The sequence below is a fragment of the Pogona vitticeps genome, chromosome 2 (assembly GCF_051106095.1).
Source record: "Pogona vitticeps strain Pit_001003342236 chromosome 2, PviZW2.1, whole genome shotgun sequence".
Classification (NCBI taxonomy): Eukaryota; Metazoa; Chordata; class Lepidosauria; order Squamata; family Agamidae; genus Pogona; species Pogona vitticeps.
Genome location: NC_135784.1, coordinates 15,690,838 through 15,707,555, shown reverse-complemented (window position 1 = coordinate 15,707,555; position 16,718 = coordinate 15,690,838). Strand labels below are relative to the sequence as shown.

Sequence of the window (16,718 nt, the reverse complement as noted above, 5' to 3'; positions counted from 1 at the left end):
AGCCATCTTCTAAGAAACTTCCAATATTCCTTTAACTCACCCAGATGAGCTCAAAAGCCGAGGAAATCTCATAGACCAGCATCCAGTTTGGGGAAAGGAATTGAAAAAGTTCTGAGGCAGTGAGAAAAGTTTCACGAGGAGAAACAGGGCAGAAGCAAACACTGGAATTTTCTTATCTTGTATTGGAAGTCCCTATTTCTTTCTAGAACCTCATTGCTAATCGCAGTTTCCAGCTTTCCCCCCTTCTTTTTTCATTCCAGCTTCAACTGAGCCAGCTGCAGAGAATTTGTCTCTAGGATCTGCAAGGCGTTCTGTGATTTGTAGTTGAGAACAAAGCCATCTCAGGCATAGAGGAAGTCTGTGGCTAAAGGGGGAAAAGTTGTTGGGGTCTCATGTGTTTCCCCTTAAATTTCCTGTGTTATTCATTAGGTTTCTCAGCTTCTCCATGTATGAGACTGCAGGAAAAAAATTAAGAGCATTGATGTAGACCATAGTTGAAACCTTTTTTTGCTTTCTATAGCAAGTTGCATTAGAGTAGACCCATGAATCCCTTGGAGCTGGGTGAGTAAACTCCTCCATAAGCTCCATTGTTTCAATTGGGTTGACTTAAGTTGGAAGATCTTAGTAGGCCCATTTTAGTCTATGGAACCTACAGAGGAGTTGACTCACCAAATCTCTGTTGGATCAATGAGCCCACTATAGTGTGGCTTATTAATCAACAACATTTCAGCCACAGATTTGCCAGTTGACCCCCATTACAGTTATGGCCTCTTTCCAAGGGTGACCAGCCAAATATCTAATGCCACTCTATTTCTCGGTCCAGGCCAGGTTTTAGCATGGCCTGCATTCCACCTAGTTCAGCCCACTCCAGAATTCATTGTAGCAGGGCTCCTTATGTGGAGTCGGCTGGAGTATGCAGATCAATTGTGTTCCAGTATGCAGTGAATGATTCTGCCCGTCTGATTCTTGACTTGGTGGAAAGCCTTGGACTGCAGGATGCCAATCCTGTATTCACTCCCATGGATACTGACCTTCATAAACAGAGAGAGTCAAGTGAACTCTTGCCCAACAACCATGGCTACAGAGAAGCCATAGGAGACAAGCTGTATCTTGCCACGATGACAAGACCACATCCTGCAGCAGTGGTGGGCATTCTTTGCCGGAGGACTAGCTCACCGACCCAAAGGGAGGCAGTGGAAGGTAGGAGGGCCTGGCGTGCTCTGGTCCATGGGGTCACAAAGAGTCGGACATGACTAACAGATTTTTTGGACTCCAGCTCTCAGTTCCGGACCAGTGACCCATCCTTTCGGACATGTATATTACCTTCATCTCTTTCAGGGCCACTCAGGTTGTGTTCCTGTTTCCTGTCGCAATGCATCCTGGGTGTTGTAGTCTCGTAGCTCATTTGATTCTAGAGAGAGTGCCTCTCAAAAACTACAAGGCCCAGCGATTGGTGGGGCTGAAACAGGAGACCTAGACTGCAGCCTTGAAAGGCTAGGCCCTGCCACAAGGGAAGGATAGACAGCTGTCTGAAAGTGTGAGTTTGTGCAATGCGACTCCCAAAATTCTTTTGGATCTATATAGAGAGTGTCTTCCAAAAACTACGGTGCCCTGGGATTTGGGGGGGGGGCAGGAACTGGAGATCTATAGTGCAGCCTCTGAAGACTAGGCCTTGAGGGAAAATACAAGGTCTCTGAAATTGTATACTGGGACTACCGTAATTTCCCCAGAGGAGGAATTCTGGGATAAATTGGGGAGTTGGAGTGCAGGAAATTCCAAATGCCACATCCTTATTATTTTCTCTCAGTGGGGTAAGGTGGTAGCATTCTGACTTCCATCTATAAACAGCTGAATTAGATTCTCCCTTCAAAGGCAATGGAACTTATAAATGAGATTAGGGCTGGTGTCCCGACTGTTACTCTAAAAAGCATCTGCTCTGTTGTTAAAGGTGACAGACGGAACCCATGTAAACCTAAAGATATGGGGATTTCGCACCCACGCCCTCCTTTGAGAGTCTGGAGAACAGGCCACCTCACACCCGTTTCATTGTCCTCTCTGTCCGTCAAGGTGTGCCAGGGAAGATTTAATGATTGATTCATCAGGATATTTCCATTCTGCAGTACCCTCCCACACACACACACACACAGTCATCCTAACACTATAAAGCGACGCACAGAGAGCACAGGATGGGCAGCGCTGGAATAATCGAAGCATTTTTTAGGTTAGGCATCCTTCAGTCTCGAAAGACTATGGTAGCGTGCTCTGTATGGAGGACTTGGAACAGCGTCTAGTGTGGCTGAGGAGGCCAATTCGAGAGTGACAATCCCTTCCACACTGAAGACAAACCCAGTCTGTCCCCTGTCCAGCTCCCTGGTTTTTCTGCTTTTGTGATTTCCTCTTTGCCTCGGCCTGCTGGGCAAGGGTCGCTTCAAATTGGGAGAGGCCACGATGCAGTGCCTGCCTCCAGGCTGAACGCTCAGATGTCAGGGTTTCCCATCTGTTGAGGTCTATTCCTAAGGCCTTCAGATCTCGCTTGCAGACGTCCTTGTATCGCAGCTGTGGTCTCCCTCTGGGGCGATTTCCCTGCACTAATTCTCCATACAGGAGGTCCTTTGGAATCCGACCATCAGCCATTCTCACGACGTGCCCAAGCCAACGTAGACGTCGCTGTTTCAGTAATGTATTCATGCTGAAAATTCCAGCTCGTTCTAGGACTACTCTGTTTGGGACTTTGTCCTGCCAGGTGATGCCAAAAATCCGTCAGAGGCAACGCATATGGAACGTGTTCAGCTTCCTCTCCTGCCGTGCACAAAGGGTCCAGGACTGGCTGCATTAAGAGAATGCAAAAATAGCCGACAGCCTCCAAATAAGTTCCTCCACGTTGTGGAGAAAGGGTGCGTGGGCGGTCAGGGAAGCCAAGTGACTCTCTCTCGTTCCTTTTTTAAAAAACCCCACCAGTGCCTCCAGGATTCAAGCGAAGGGTTGTGTATCTCTGTGTCTCTCTGTTTGTGTGTGAGGGGGGGAGATCATGTGTGCCTGGGGGGGTGTTGCCTTCCTCGTTCTGAAATAACTCCCCCCCCCAATATTTTGCACCCCCGGAATGGCGCTCCTCCTTCCAGGCCCTGAGGTGGGAAATTCTTATCTCCCTGCAAGCCCTCTCTCCGGGGACCATAGAGATGGGAGGAGGCAGACGCGCCCCCCTCACCGCTTCCTCTTTGAGGCCCGCTGAAGAGAAGACAACCCTCAGAGCTCTAGCTGCCCCCCCTCCGTTTCACCTAATGGATGTTTTCATGGATGAACAGAGAGAGGCGGGCGTGGAGGAATGAAGTGCAGGAACAAAAGGGGGGGATGGATCAGAGGAATAAGATTTCCGCCTCTCCCTGACCTTCTCTGAACAAATACATTCCCTGATATTTGCCAAAGGGAGGAGCTCCTCTACCACCTTCCTAGCTCTAAGTTTCTCTTCCCCCCCCCCCCGCGCCTGTTTTCTTGCAAAAGATGGAGAAGAAAAGGGGGGCGAATGAATGGGGCAGGAGAGAGGAAGCGAGAAGTGGGGAGAACACAGGCCTTTGTGGGGGGAGAGGGAGACCTTGTGGGACTTCACCCTCATCCCTCTCAACTTTCCTTCTGCCAGTGAAGATGCCCCCCCCAAAAAAATTTATTATTTATTTATTTATTTTATTTATATCCCGCCCATCTGGTAGACTCCATTCATTCATTCATTCATTCATTCATTCATTCATTCATTCATTCATTCATTCAACTTATATGCTGCCCGGTGGTAGAGGAGCTCCTCCCTTTGGCAAATATCAGGGAATGTATTTGTTCAGAGAACATCAGGGGGAGGGGGAAATCTTATTCCTCTGAGCCATCCCATCCGTTTCTTCCTATAAACAGAAGGGAAAATGAACCCTTTCTGGTTTGTCTGGAGGTGCCTTGGAAGGAAAGCCTTCCCCCTTCTTTCTGGGCAGATTTGCTTGGCAGTCTGGAGGTGCGCAAGGGTGGGGAGCGGGTCCAGGGTTTGGTCCAGGGATGGTGGCTTGGGAAACTCCCTCATGTTTGGGGGGGTGGCCCTGGCTGCAAAGAGTGGGGTCCGCAGCCTGGGAGTACACCTGGACCCGACGCTCACCATGGAAACGCAGGTGGCGTCGGTGGTCTGCTCCGCCTTTTTCCACCTTTGCCGGATTGCCCGGCTGCGACCTTACCTAGACACGGGGGCGCTCACTATCTTAGTACTTGCGCTCGTAATTTCTAGATTAGACTACTGTAACGCACTCTACGTGGGGCTCCCTTTGAAGCTGATGCGGAAACTTCAGGTGGTGCAGAATGCGGCGGCCAGACTCCTCACTGGAGTGAGAAAATACCAACGTATCTCTCCTACTCCGGCCATGCTGCACTGGCTGCCCATCCGTTTCCGCATTGACTTCAAAGTGTTAATGCTTACATATAAGGCCCTAAACGGTTTAGGACCTCGATACTTGATGGAACGCCTGCTTCCACCAAGATCTACTTGGATCACCCGCATGAGCCAGGAGGTGAGGCTGAGGAGCCTAACAACAAGGGAGGCCCGGAAAGAAAGGACACGAAACTGGGCCTTCTCGGCGGTGGCTCCTCGCCTCTGGAACAATCTCCCTCCTGAGATCCGCGCGGCCCCCACTTTGGACACTTTTAAAAGTCAATTAAAAACATGGCTATGCATTCAGGCCTTCCCTCCAGTTAATATCTTGACTTTCCTTTATTCTCTCCTTATGTATTTTCTATTCTATTGTTGTATTCTGTTTATTACAATATGATTTATGTAATTGTGTGTGTTTTTTATATAATTTCACAGTTTTTACTATATTGGAAGCCGCCTAGAGTGGTCTTTTAGACCAGATGGGCGGGGTATAAATCAAATAAATAAATAAATAAATTAAATAAATAAAATCAAATAAATAAATAAATAAATACAGTGATGCCATGTAAATAAGAGTATTATTTTCGGGGGGGGGGCCTCTGACTTTCTCCTTGTCTTTGCAGGAAAGTAACAGGAAGGCCTCCAAGGGAGTGGAAGCCCCTTTCTTCAAAAGTAGCTCAAAGCAGCAGCACCTGGGCTGGCTGGGGAGGGGAATTAAGAGATCAGCTTGGACAGGAATTGCATTCAGAAGCAGTGCTAAAGGATACAACACCCCCATTTCCCCCCATGCCGCCCTTTGCCCCTCCATGTGGTGACCCAGAAGCAGAGACCATTTCCAGACTTACCGTTTCTTTGGTCAGCGATTCCACCCTCCTCCAGTAGCTGAAGAAGCCGTTGCAACTTGGCAGGTGGAAGGGGGTGCAGTCCACCTTCTGGGGCTCATGGGTTCAATTGTCCTTTCGGGATCCAGAGGAAGCAAGACAGAGCTAGTGACACAGCCAAGTGGAAGCGAACACCTGAGTTATGCTGCCAGATTAGCCTTGGGGTTAAGACGATCTTCCTTCTGGTTTCATTCATTCATTCATTCATTCATTCATTCATTCATTCATTCATTCAATTTGTATCCCACTCCCCTTAGTATCGCAGCATTACTCTGGGCGGGTTAAATCTCGTAAATTAGAAAACAAAAATAAACATAGAGATATTAAAGCCAACAGCAATAACCCTAAAATAATAATAATAATAATTTTAAAAAACAGATGGCACCAACTATTGCCAGAGTGGATGGAGGAAAAGAGGGGAGGGAAAAAGAGGAAGGGAAAGAAAACAAGTGGGGGAAGGTGGTCAGCTGGGGCCATTGTGAAAACTCAACCAGATTCATTTCCGTGGCAGATGTTGGAATCTATCCCTAACTAACATCTTAGTTAGGATATCTGTGGTCATGTCCTTAAAGGGACAACACTCCAACTGTCACAATCCCTCTGTATGACTTTCTCTGATGTAGGTGCTTAAAATCAATGTGTTTCATGTGCCCACCTGTTTTTCTGACAATGAAAATTTGATGCAACCTTGATTGTCTTCAAGAACACTAATTGGAGTAGGTTCATCGACTTTGAGGTCTGCAAGTAAGAGCTTCAGCCATACAGTCTCCTCACAAGCTGCTGCAGCTGAGATGGACTCCACTTCTGCAGTGAGTGAGCTATGCGACCTTGCTTGCAGCTAATCCAACTCATTGGTCTGTTCCCATAGAAAAATACATAGCCGAACTCCCAAAATTCTGCCAGGAAAATTCTTGGATAATTTGGGGAGCTGAAGTGTAAGAAATTCAAGTGCCCCATCCGTATTCAAGAATTCAGTAGTGTGAGGAAGCCTTAGCCCCCACCTCTGCAAACACCTGGTTTAGACGGACCTTTAGATAATTACCTGGCAGATATGCTTTGATTGGACTCCTGCCTTGAGCAGGAGGTTGGACTGGATGTCCTTGTACCCTCCTTCCAACTTCACTTTTATAGGATTCTAGGATTCCAAGCAATGGGACTGGTTCACCAAGGTGAGTCCTGGGGTCCCAAATGTTGGAGTCTACTCTACTGTTGCAGGTGCTAAATGAGGGCCAGCTTTCATCAGGACCCACAGAAAGAGAGACTTCTCTTGACAGGTGGGTTCACCTAATTAATAAATGGATTTGAATGTGAAGAATCCACAGGACCAATTCCTGGTTTTTTTGCCTGTCTCTAACACATTAATCCATCAGCCAGAGACAGAGAGATCCAATAAATATTTATTTTCAGCTGAGAATAGGCACAAACTTCACATGAAATACAAAAGTATGCATTTTTTTAAGGCATAACATGAAAGAGGGACCAAGAGGGTTGGGAGGAGGTGGAGAAATGGAAGGGGTTTCTGTAATTGGTACACATTCCTGCTAATTCACTTCTCCGTGTCAGATACTCTCCTTCCCAAGGACAGACTTCTCATTTAGAAAGACCTTAATTGTAAACTGGAAGAAACTCTGACGTTCACCCCTCCACCTCCCTTGTTCAATCTTGACTGCCTAAGCAAAATATTCATATAGCAAAACAAGTTACAGAATGCAAAATGGCTACAGTTAGGCTAAGATATACAGTATTTTATATGTACTGTATTAACTGGACCCCTTCAAAGAGGAGACAAGGCTGACTGGAAAAGAGGAAGACCAAATGAGAGAGGGATGCAGCCCATAAAGGAAACCCCCGGTCTTGCCTTTGCAATGCTCAGCCGCACCATTGATTAGAAGACTTTTTGAAGGTCTCTAATTCAACGTGTTGGCATGAGCTTGAAACACATAACAATAACTACGACTACTACAAGAACAAGAAATCCAGGAGTGAGCTAAATATATTGATCCCAGAACATGCTGAAAACCTTCTCTGGGGAAAGGCATAGAATGCCGGCTGATATTTGCCTACTTACCTTGGGAAACAGACTGTGACCAGAACTCAAACATCAACCGCAATTTCCAGTGGATGGCTGAAATCCTGTTGCTTCACATCCTATGTTTCACTAGTGCAGCTCATTGAAGCAAGTGGGGATCGTGAGAGTCAACTCCTCTGTAGGGCCAATGGATTCAGATGGATCTACTTGAGTTGCTACTTGTTTTAGTAAACGGAAGTAGCAACTAGAGTACTCGAGTAGGACCACTCGAATCAATGGAACTTATGCAGTTGACTCACCAAAACCCTACTGATTCAATGGGCCTACTCTAGCACAACTTACTACACTAAGCCAATGGATTTAAGCCATTGTGTGCGTTTGTGCTCTTTAATTTTTGAAATCCCCTCAGGCATGGACAACATGTGGAAGCTGAGAAATTGAATGAATTAAACCAGGAAGGTTACTAATAAAAACATGAAAATGAAGACATAAAAAACCCTTCTCAAATGCTTTCCCCCCCCCCCTTAGAAAAAAGTTTTTCTTTATACCTGAATCTCTCTTTTGTTTTGAACTACATACTCCAGACTTCTTTGCAAATCTTGGGGTAATTCTTGGCAGGTGGTTCAATTTCAAGGCAGGAATGTGGGCATGATAAAGGGAAAAAGAAAAGGGAAGAGTTGCAGGTAGTAATGAGTCACCAGCAGAAGGAAACACAGACTTCCAGACCCCCATCAAAACCTTAGCCAGATATGGGTGCTGGCTTTTACTCTGTTTCTGGCTGCTAGAAATTCTCCCACTGGGTGAGTCCTCTTTTCATTCCTTTCCCCCATATTTTCTGCTTTTCTCTAGCTGGACTGTGAGCTTTCCTAGGCAGTTGGGCGTCACCATGTTAAGAGGAAAATATGGGGCTTCCGAGAGAGAACAAATGGTGAATCAGGGGAGATAACTTAGCAATGGGCGAATATTGCCAGAACGAGACCGTCTCTATGTACCTCATACTTGTGGTGGGGCTGGAGACAGAGGTCTCTTCTAGGGATGTCTCCTTCAGATTATTTTTGGATGCCAGTTCCCAGAATTCCTGAACCTGAGATTTTTGTTTCAGAGAGACACACCTTCAGACACATGTGCTTTCTTCTTCTGTAGCAGGGCTTCTTACATCATCCATTTCCTCTTGAAATGCCTCCTGGGTGTGTTCTTACAGCTCTTTCAGTTCTATATAGACACTGCCTTCCAAAAACTACACTGCCCTTGGGATTTGGGGGGGCAGGAAATGGAGACCTATAGTACAGCCTCTGAAGACTAGGCCTTGAGGGAAAATACAAGGTGTCTGAAATTGTAGACTGGGACTACCAAAATTAATCCAGAGGAGGAATTCTGGGATAAATTGGGGAGTTGGTGTTCAGGAAATCCAAATGGCACATCCTTATTATTTTCTCTTAATGGGGTAATGTGGTAGCATTATGACTTCCATCTATAAAGAGCTGAATTAGATTCTCCCTTCGAAGGCAATGAACTGATGACTGAGGTTAGGGCTGGTGTCCCGACTGTTACTCTAAAAAGCTTCTGCTCTGTTGTTAAAGGTGACAGATGAAGATCTATCCGAGACCGGCTCCGGGAATGTGAGGCTGTAAAATAAATGACTTCAGACTGCAGATTACTTAGCTCTTAGTTAACTCTTTTAGCATGGCCGGGAGAAGGCTGGTTCTCTCTCTCTTCCTCCAGCAGCTCCCTTTGTTCTCTGGCTGCATGCCACACTCAGCCCCCCCTGCCAGCCGTCAGAGTGATTTATTGCCTCCATAAAATGTCTCTCCTCCAGATTACAGCCTATTACATTGCTTCTAGACATACTTACAGACACCTACTAATTTTCGTCACACAATACAAGAGGAAATCAGAAAATACATCTTGTTGCCTTAAGGACAGACTCACATGGCACATAGATATATGAAAAGATACATAGACTTATAGAAATTTTTGAGACTAATTAATAATATGCTCTCTGTTCTGCCTACAGCAGAATCATTTCCCTACAAAGATCGACCCTTTGATCAACACCCATGGAAGGAGAGGCTCCTCTTAAGGATGAACAGAAGCAGCTGCAATCAGGAGCCAACCAAAAAGAGGATGATGTAAATGATTATTTTTTTCCCCTTATACAGGCCCTTCGGAATTTAGAAGGTATATATAGAGAGAGAGTCTTTCCTCCTAGGGCTTGGTTTCCAGTCCCCTGATCACCCTTGTTGCTCTCTTCTCATCTTGTTGGCATCCCTCTTATTCAGCATATGATCTACAACAATTCCAAAATCCTTCTCACTCATAATATTACTGAGCCAAGTATCCCCCATTTTGTAACTGTTCATTTGTTGGGTTTATTTATCCTAGGTGGAGAACTTTGCACTTCTCCCTGTGAAAGTTCATTCTGTTGTTTTCAGCCCAATGCTTGAGCTTATCAAGATCTTTTTGAATTTTGTTCCTATCTTTCAGGGTATTAACACTCATTTCTTAGCCATTGGTCCTGATGTTTCTTTAGCTAAACCTAAAAATTGGCCTCCCGGACCAAAATCTGGGACGCAGTGGAAGAAGGGAGGGCCTGGCGTTCTCTGGTCCATGGGGTCACGGAGAGTCGGACACGACTTAATGACTAAACAACAACAAATTTTAGGAGAGGAATATGAGAAAGATTTCCTGAATACAAAGCAGGCTGATGAATGCAATAAACGTTCTTCTCTGGCACCATTTCCCCTTCAAACCCACTAGATCCTCAATTCACTATTAATTCTCTCCTTTGAGCAGATGAGGGAAAAGAGAAGGAAGTAAGACTCCAGGGGACATTGCCAGAAAGAGGGGAGGATGAAAAGGAGACCTGTTGGGATGGAAATGAATCACTGAGGCAGAATCAGGCAGACAAGAGGAGAGACAGATCTCACAGATATCCGAGTGCCGTTGCCTCTGAAGACAAAATGGGGAAAACAACAAACTGGAGCATCAGTGCTCTTCAAAGCTCAGAGTATCAACAAAACATCGCTCTGAGGAAATGTTCAGTGAAATGTCCAACATGTCACGCCAAGATAAATCTTTGTCACTGTTTGGAGGATGGAGAAAGTTTCAGATGGAGCCTAGAAGATTCAAGATTTCACACAGGGGGGAAACACAAATGGTTTAGTTCTGACATTAAAGCACCTCAACCAATGCATTCTGAAAAGAGAGTCTGTAAGTGCATAGAGTGTGGCATGACCTCCAAGGGAAGTTCAGAACTTGAAAGCCATCAAAGTATACACACAGGACAGAAAGCATACAAATCCCATGACTGTGGCCAGGCCTTCAGGCACAATTCACATCTTCAAGTACATCAGCGAATTCATACAGGAGAGAAACACTATGACTGTAAAAAATGTGGGAGGAGTTTCAGCCAAATTGCAAATCTTGTAATACATCAACGAATTCACTCAGGAGAAAAGCCCTATATATGCAAAGAATGTGGAAAATGTTTCAGTAATTCCTCAAATTTTAAAGTACATCATTACTGTCATTCTGAGAAGAAGCCATATTCTTGTAAAGAATGTGGGAAACGTTTCTGCCGGAGCAGTGTTCTTCAAGTACACCAGCGAATTCATACAGGAGAGAAACCCTATCAGTGCAATGAATGTGGGAAAAAGTTCAGCCAGAAGTCAAGCCTTGTAGTACATCAGCGAATTCATACAGGTGAGAAGCCATATTCTTGCAAAGAATGTGGGAAACATTTCTGCCGGAGCAGTGTTCTTCAAGTACACCAGAGAATTCATACGGGAGAGAAACCCTATCAGTGCAATGAATGTGGGAAAACGTTCAGGCAGAAGTCAAGCCTTGTAGAACATCAGCGAATTCATACAGGAGCAAAACCCTATAAATGTGAACAATGTGGGAGGAGTTTCAAAAAAAGAGGAAACCTTATAATTCATCAACGAATTCATTCAGGAGAAAAACCCTATCATTGTGAAGAATGTGGGAAATGTTTCAGCGATCCCGCAAATTTTAAATTACACCAACGAATTCACTCAGGAGAAAAACCCTATGCATGCCAAGAATGTGAGAAATGTTTCAGTTGTTCCTCATTTCTTAAAGTTCATCAACGCTCACATTCAGGGGAGAAACCCTATCATTGTGAAGAATGTGGGAGAAGCTTCAAAACTCGTTCAGCCCTTAAAACGCATCAAAAAATCCATGCTGTTAATATGGAAAAAAAACTTCTCTTGAAGTAAAGATCTTGTAGAACACAAATACTGTAGTTGACTCTGGGGAAGAATCCCTCTCCATGCAAAGCATGTGGGAGACCTTCTGTTGTCATGCTCAAAACATCAAACATCAACAGATGCACAGAGAGGGGAAACTTTGAAACGTGCAGGAAATGAACTTCTTAAACTCCATCCATATTGTCCAGTCAGGGAAGAAAACATACGGAAGAAAACATACAGGGAGAGCTCTGGTGTTGAATGAAGCTGTTGTGAACCTATGAATGTACCTCAGAAAGAAACCTTATGGTGGCTTCAAAGGGCGTAATCCCCTCACCTTCATTGAATTCGCTTTCTCTGTCGACGTCACAAAACTCACATTCCAAATGGCATTTTACAGCAATAAGTGGATGATTAACAAGCATGATGCTGTGAATGAGCTTTTGAGGGTGGAAACACCGTTACAGAAAGAAGACATGATTTATGCAACTTCCTTCCTTGTGTTCTGTGATGTTTTCATTGTTTTAATCTTTGATTGTTTTTATTTTACTGGGATGGTTTTAACATGATTCTAACTTCATTATTGTATGAAATTTAGCTTGGAACAGAAATAAATGTTCAGACTGGAATGAGGCCTCTTCAGATTATCAGCCTGAATTATGCAAATACAGATCATGAGTGGATGAATGTGAATAATCTTGAGCCTATTTACAGGAGAACAAAGTTGGTGTAAGTTACAGCAACCCTAAAAGGGTTTTCAAGTATAGGAGATATTTAATGAGTGGTATCACGATTACCAAAATGAACTATTGAACAAGAGAGCAAGCAAGGCCATAGGTATGGCACTCAAAAAAGTACCTGAGAGTATGAGAAAACCCTTGGTAGTTTGAGTCTGTGGTAGTCCACCACAGCTGACATTTGTCCTTTGAACCTTGCCCATTTTGGATAATTGGAAGATCTGCCAGGTGGGTTCGCACCTGGATCCAGGTGCGAAAGAGGCGGTAATTCGGCCACTCCTAAAAAAAGTTTGACCCCCAAATCACCCTCCACAAACCTCGCGTGGCTCTCTCTCTCTCTCTCCCTACTGCCATGGTAGGTTTTCTTGGACTCCCTCTCTCTCTCTTGCCACGGGGCCATGAAAGAAAGCCATCTCATTGTACTGGACGGTGAAAGATGCCAACACGTAGCCCATCCCGGCAGGCCTTCCTCTACCTCCAAGCCCAGTGGGCCAAGAGGGAGGCCCAGTGCAGTGGTGTCACAGTGCAGTGGTGTCACAGAGCAAGGGTGAGCACGGCTCCTCTCCGTGGGACTTTTCTCGCCAGCAGGGAGAGCCTCGACTGCACGCTTGCCACGCATGCCCTACTGAGGCGTCTCTCTACCCTCTGAGCTCACCCTCAATCCTCACAAGAGCTGGGAGAGATGCAGACCGTTGGGGTCTCGCTTCCAGGGGGAGCATGAAGTCCAGTAGTTGAGGATGATTTAGTCTGGAAGGGACAATTCAGAGTCATTCACTTTACAAAAAGACCTGCAGGACATGGAACCCCCAGAAGAAAATGTTGGGGAGGGAGATGTAAGAGATGCAAAAGGAAAAGATGATTCTGAGACCAGAGGCTCCATATGGGGTGCAAGAAGATCCTCTCCCTGGAGAGATTTATTCCAGCCTTTGGTGAAGACTGTTCCCTGAAGAGAAGGCCATCATCTCCTTCAGCCCTTTTCTGCCTCCCTTCATTATGCAAAGAGATTTTTCCTGGTCAGAAGCAACACTACAGGGAAGCTTCAAAGGTAAACAGGGAAGAAATTAACATCTTGCCATCCCTTAAATTAGGTGACAAACGGAACCCATGTACTGTAAACCTAAAGATATGGGGATTTCGCACCCATGCCCTCCTTTGTGAGTCTGGAGAAGAACAGGCCACCTCTCACCCATTTCGGTGTCCTCTCTGTCCGTCAAGGTGTGCCAGGGAAGATTTAATGATTGATTGATCAGGATATTTCCATTCTGCAGTACCCTCCCCCCCACACACAATCATCCTAACACTACAAAGCGACGCAGAGAGAGCACAGGATGGGCGGCGCTGGATCAAACCACAGACCTTCAAAATAATCAAAGCATTAAGAGAACGTAAAAATAGCCGGCAGCCTCCAAATAAGTTCTCCGAAGTTGTGGAGAAAGGTTGCGTGTGCAGGGAGGGAAGCCAAGTTACTTTCTCTCATTCCTTTTTTATATATACCCCCACCGGTGCCTCCAGGATTCAAGCGAAGGGTTGTGTGTCTGATTGTCTCTGTGTGTTTGTGGGGGGGGGGTCAAGATCATGTGTGCCTTCCGTTTAGGAGCCACGTCGGGGGAGGGGGTGGAGCTTTCCTGCCTCCAGGGGTTGGATCGGGACCCAGAGACATCACATCTCTCCCCCCCCGCTTGAACATCCCCTAATCGGAGAAGCAAGTAAAAGTCTGCCTTGCAAGGCTCTGCTCTGTAATGCAGATGGGGGTCGGAAGGGGGTTGATTGGCAATCCGGATTCCATGGAGAAGCCCCGCCTCCGTCCAAAACCCTGGGGGGGGTTGCCTTCCTCTTTTTGAAATAACCCCCCCACACGCACATATATTTTGCACCCCCGGATTGGCGCACCTCCATCCAGGCCTTGTAGTTTTTGAGAGGCACTCTCTCTAGAATCAAAAGAGCTACGAGACTACAACACCCAGGATGCATTGCGACAGGAAACAAAGAGCTAGGAACACAACCTGAGAGACAGTCTCTCCCTTTCTGCCTTTATTCCCCGTTGCTTAAGCCACCTTGTCTCTAAGAAACTTCTCATATTCCTTTAACTCACCCAGATGAGCTCAAGAGCTGAGGAAATCTCACAGACCAGCATCCAGTTTGGGGAAAGAAATTGAAAAAGTGCTGAGGCAGTGAGATAAGTTCCACGAGGAGAAACAGGGCAGGAACAAACACTGGAATTTTGTCATCTTGTGTAGCAAGTCTCTTTCTTTCTAGAACCTCGTTGCTAATCACAATTTCTGGCTTTCCCCCTTTCTTTTATCACTCCCAGCTACAACTGAGCCAGCTGCAGAGAATTTTGTCTTCTTGTGCGACAGGAAACAAAGAGCTAGGAACACAACCTGAGTGGCCCTCAAAGAAATGAGGAAATTATACATGTCCGAAAGGGTATGTCTCTGGTCCGGAACTGGGGAATGCTGAGAGCTGGAGTCCAAAAAATCCGAGGGATGAATCCCTCAGAAGATAATTCTTTGCTCCTACTTTTGCTAAGGAGTTTAGAAATTAGAGACAGAATGTTTATCAATCATCTGGCTAGGATTCCACAGGATTCTGGCCAGTTTGAAGAGAGACAGTCTCTCATTTTCTGCCTTTATTCCCCATTGCTTAAGCCAGTGGTTCCCAAGCTTGGGTTTCCAGATGTTCTTGGACTACAACTCCCAGAAGCCTATACCACCACCTCTTCTGGCCAGGATTTCTGGGAGTTGAGGTCCAAGAACATCTGGAGGCCCACGGTTGAGGACCACTGGCTTAATGCATCTTCTCTCTAAGAAACTTCCAATATTCCTTTAACTCACCCAGATGAGCTCAAGAGCCGAGGAAATCACACAGACCAGCATCCAGTTTGGGGAACAGAATTGAAAAAGTGCTGAGGCAGTGAGATAAGTTCTACGAGGGGAAACAGGGCAGAAGCAAACACTGGAATTTTGACATCTTGTGTAGCAAGTCTCTTTCTTTCTAGAACCTCGTTGCTAATCACAATTTCTGGCTTTCCCCCTTTCTTTTATCACTCCCAGCTACAACTGAGCCAGCTGCAGAGAATTTTTCTCTAGGATCTGCAAGGGGTTCTGGGATCTGTAGTTCAGAACAAAGCAATCTCAGGCATAAAGGAAGTCAGTGGCTGAAGGGGAAAAAGCTGTTGGGGTTTTCAAATTGTATTTTGGGTTTCATATGTTTACCCATAAACTTCCTGTCTTATTCATTAGGTTTCTCAGCTTCCCCATGTTGTCCATGTATGAGATTGCAGGAAAAAAAAGAGCATTAATACAAGCTGTAGTTGAAACCTTTTTTGCTTCCCATAGTAAGTTGCATTAGGAGTAGACCCATGAATCCCTTGGAACTGGGTGAGTCAACTCCTCCATAAGCTCCATTGATTCAAATGGGTTGACTTAAGTTGTAACATCTTAGTAGGCCCATTTTAGTCTCTGGAACCTATAGAGGAGTTGCCGCACCAAATCTCTGTTGATTCAATGAGCCCACTATAGTGTGACTTATTAATAAACAGCATTTCAGCCACTGATTTGACAGTTGACTCCCCATTACAGTTATGGCCTCTTTCCAAGGGTCAACAGCCAAATATCTGATGCCCCTCCATTTCTGGGTCCAGGCCAGGTTTTAGCATGGCCTGAATTCCACCGAGTTCAGCCCACTCCGGAATTCATTGTATCAGGGCTCCTTATGTGGATTCTGTTGGATTATGCAGATCAATTGTGTTCTTGTATGCAAGTGGGTGATTCTGCCAGTCTGATTCTTGACTTGGTGGAAAGCCTTGGACTGCAGGATGCCAATCCTGTATCCACTCCCATGGATCCTGACTTTCATAAACAGAGAGAACCAGGTGAACTCTTCCCCAACAAGCATAGCTACAGAGAAGCCATAGTAAAGATGCTGTATCTTGCCACGATGACACAACCAGACATTGCAGCAGCGGTGGGCATTCTTTGCCGAAGTGTCAGCTCACTGACCCAAAGGGACTGGACTGGGTTTAAGTGGGTGGTGAGAAATCTAAAGCAGTTGGGGAAGGCAGGGCACCATGCTCACGCACATGCGTGAAGAGGTGTGGGCACGCTTGCGCGGGTGCTCACTTGCACATATGTGTGAAGGGTGTGGGTGCTTGCATTCATGTGGGAAGGGCACTCGGGGGCATGAGCGATGGTGGGGGTGTGGGCTCATGCTGGGGTGCATGCACTCGCATACATGTGTGAAGGGGCTGTGCAGGGGGAGTGCGTGCGTGGTTGGGTGGGTGGGAGATCTGTCTCCGCATCCCAGTCTGGCCCAGGCCACAGACTGGCACTGGGCCATGGAACGGGGGTTGGGGACCACTGATCTACAGAGTCCTGCACATTTAAATCTTAAATTACCATCCACAGAAAATCCTAGACTAGTCGGGTTTACTCATGCAGATTGGGCAGAAGACATAGCCGATCAGAA

General features: G+C 45.9%; 1 protein-coding gene across 7 annotated transcripts in view; it reads left to right on the top strand.

Moving 5' to 3' along the window:
• Window positions 1–12,143, top strand: part of LOC140703934 (uncharacterized) — a 103,099-nt gene extending 90,956 nt beyond the window's left edge. For 4 of the 7 annotated variants that reach the window (XM_078387786.1, XM_078387784.1, XM_078387785.1 and 1 more), the window contains one exon: window positions 10,100–12,143. In XM_078387786.1, the coding sequence (XP_078243912.1) occupies window positions 10,100–11,544 (1,445 nt within the window). In that variant the 3' untranslated portion in view covers window positions 11,545–12,143. Of the gene's footprint in view, window positions 1–5,996; window positions 6,087–6,586; window positions 8,107–9,320; window positions 9,485–10,099 lie in introns of those variants that run through there. The other 3 variants (XM_078387787.1, XM_078387788.1, XM_078387789.1) reach the window with 3 other exon arrangements.
• Window positions 12,144–16,718: the final 4,575 nt, after the last annotated feature.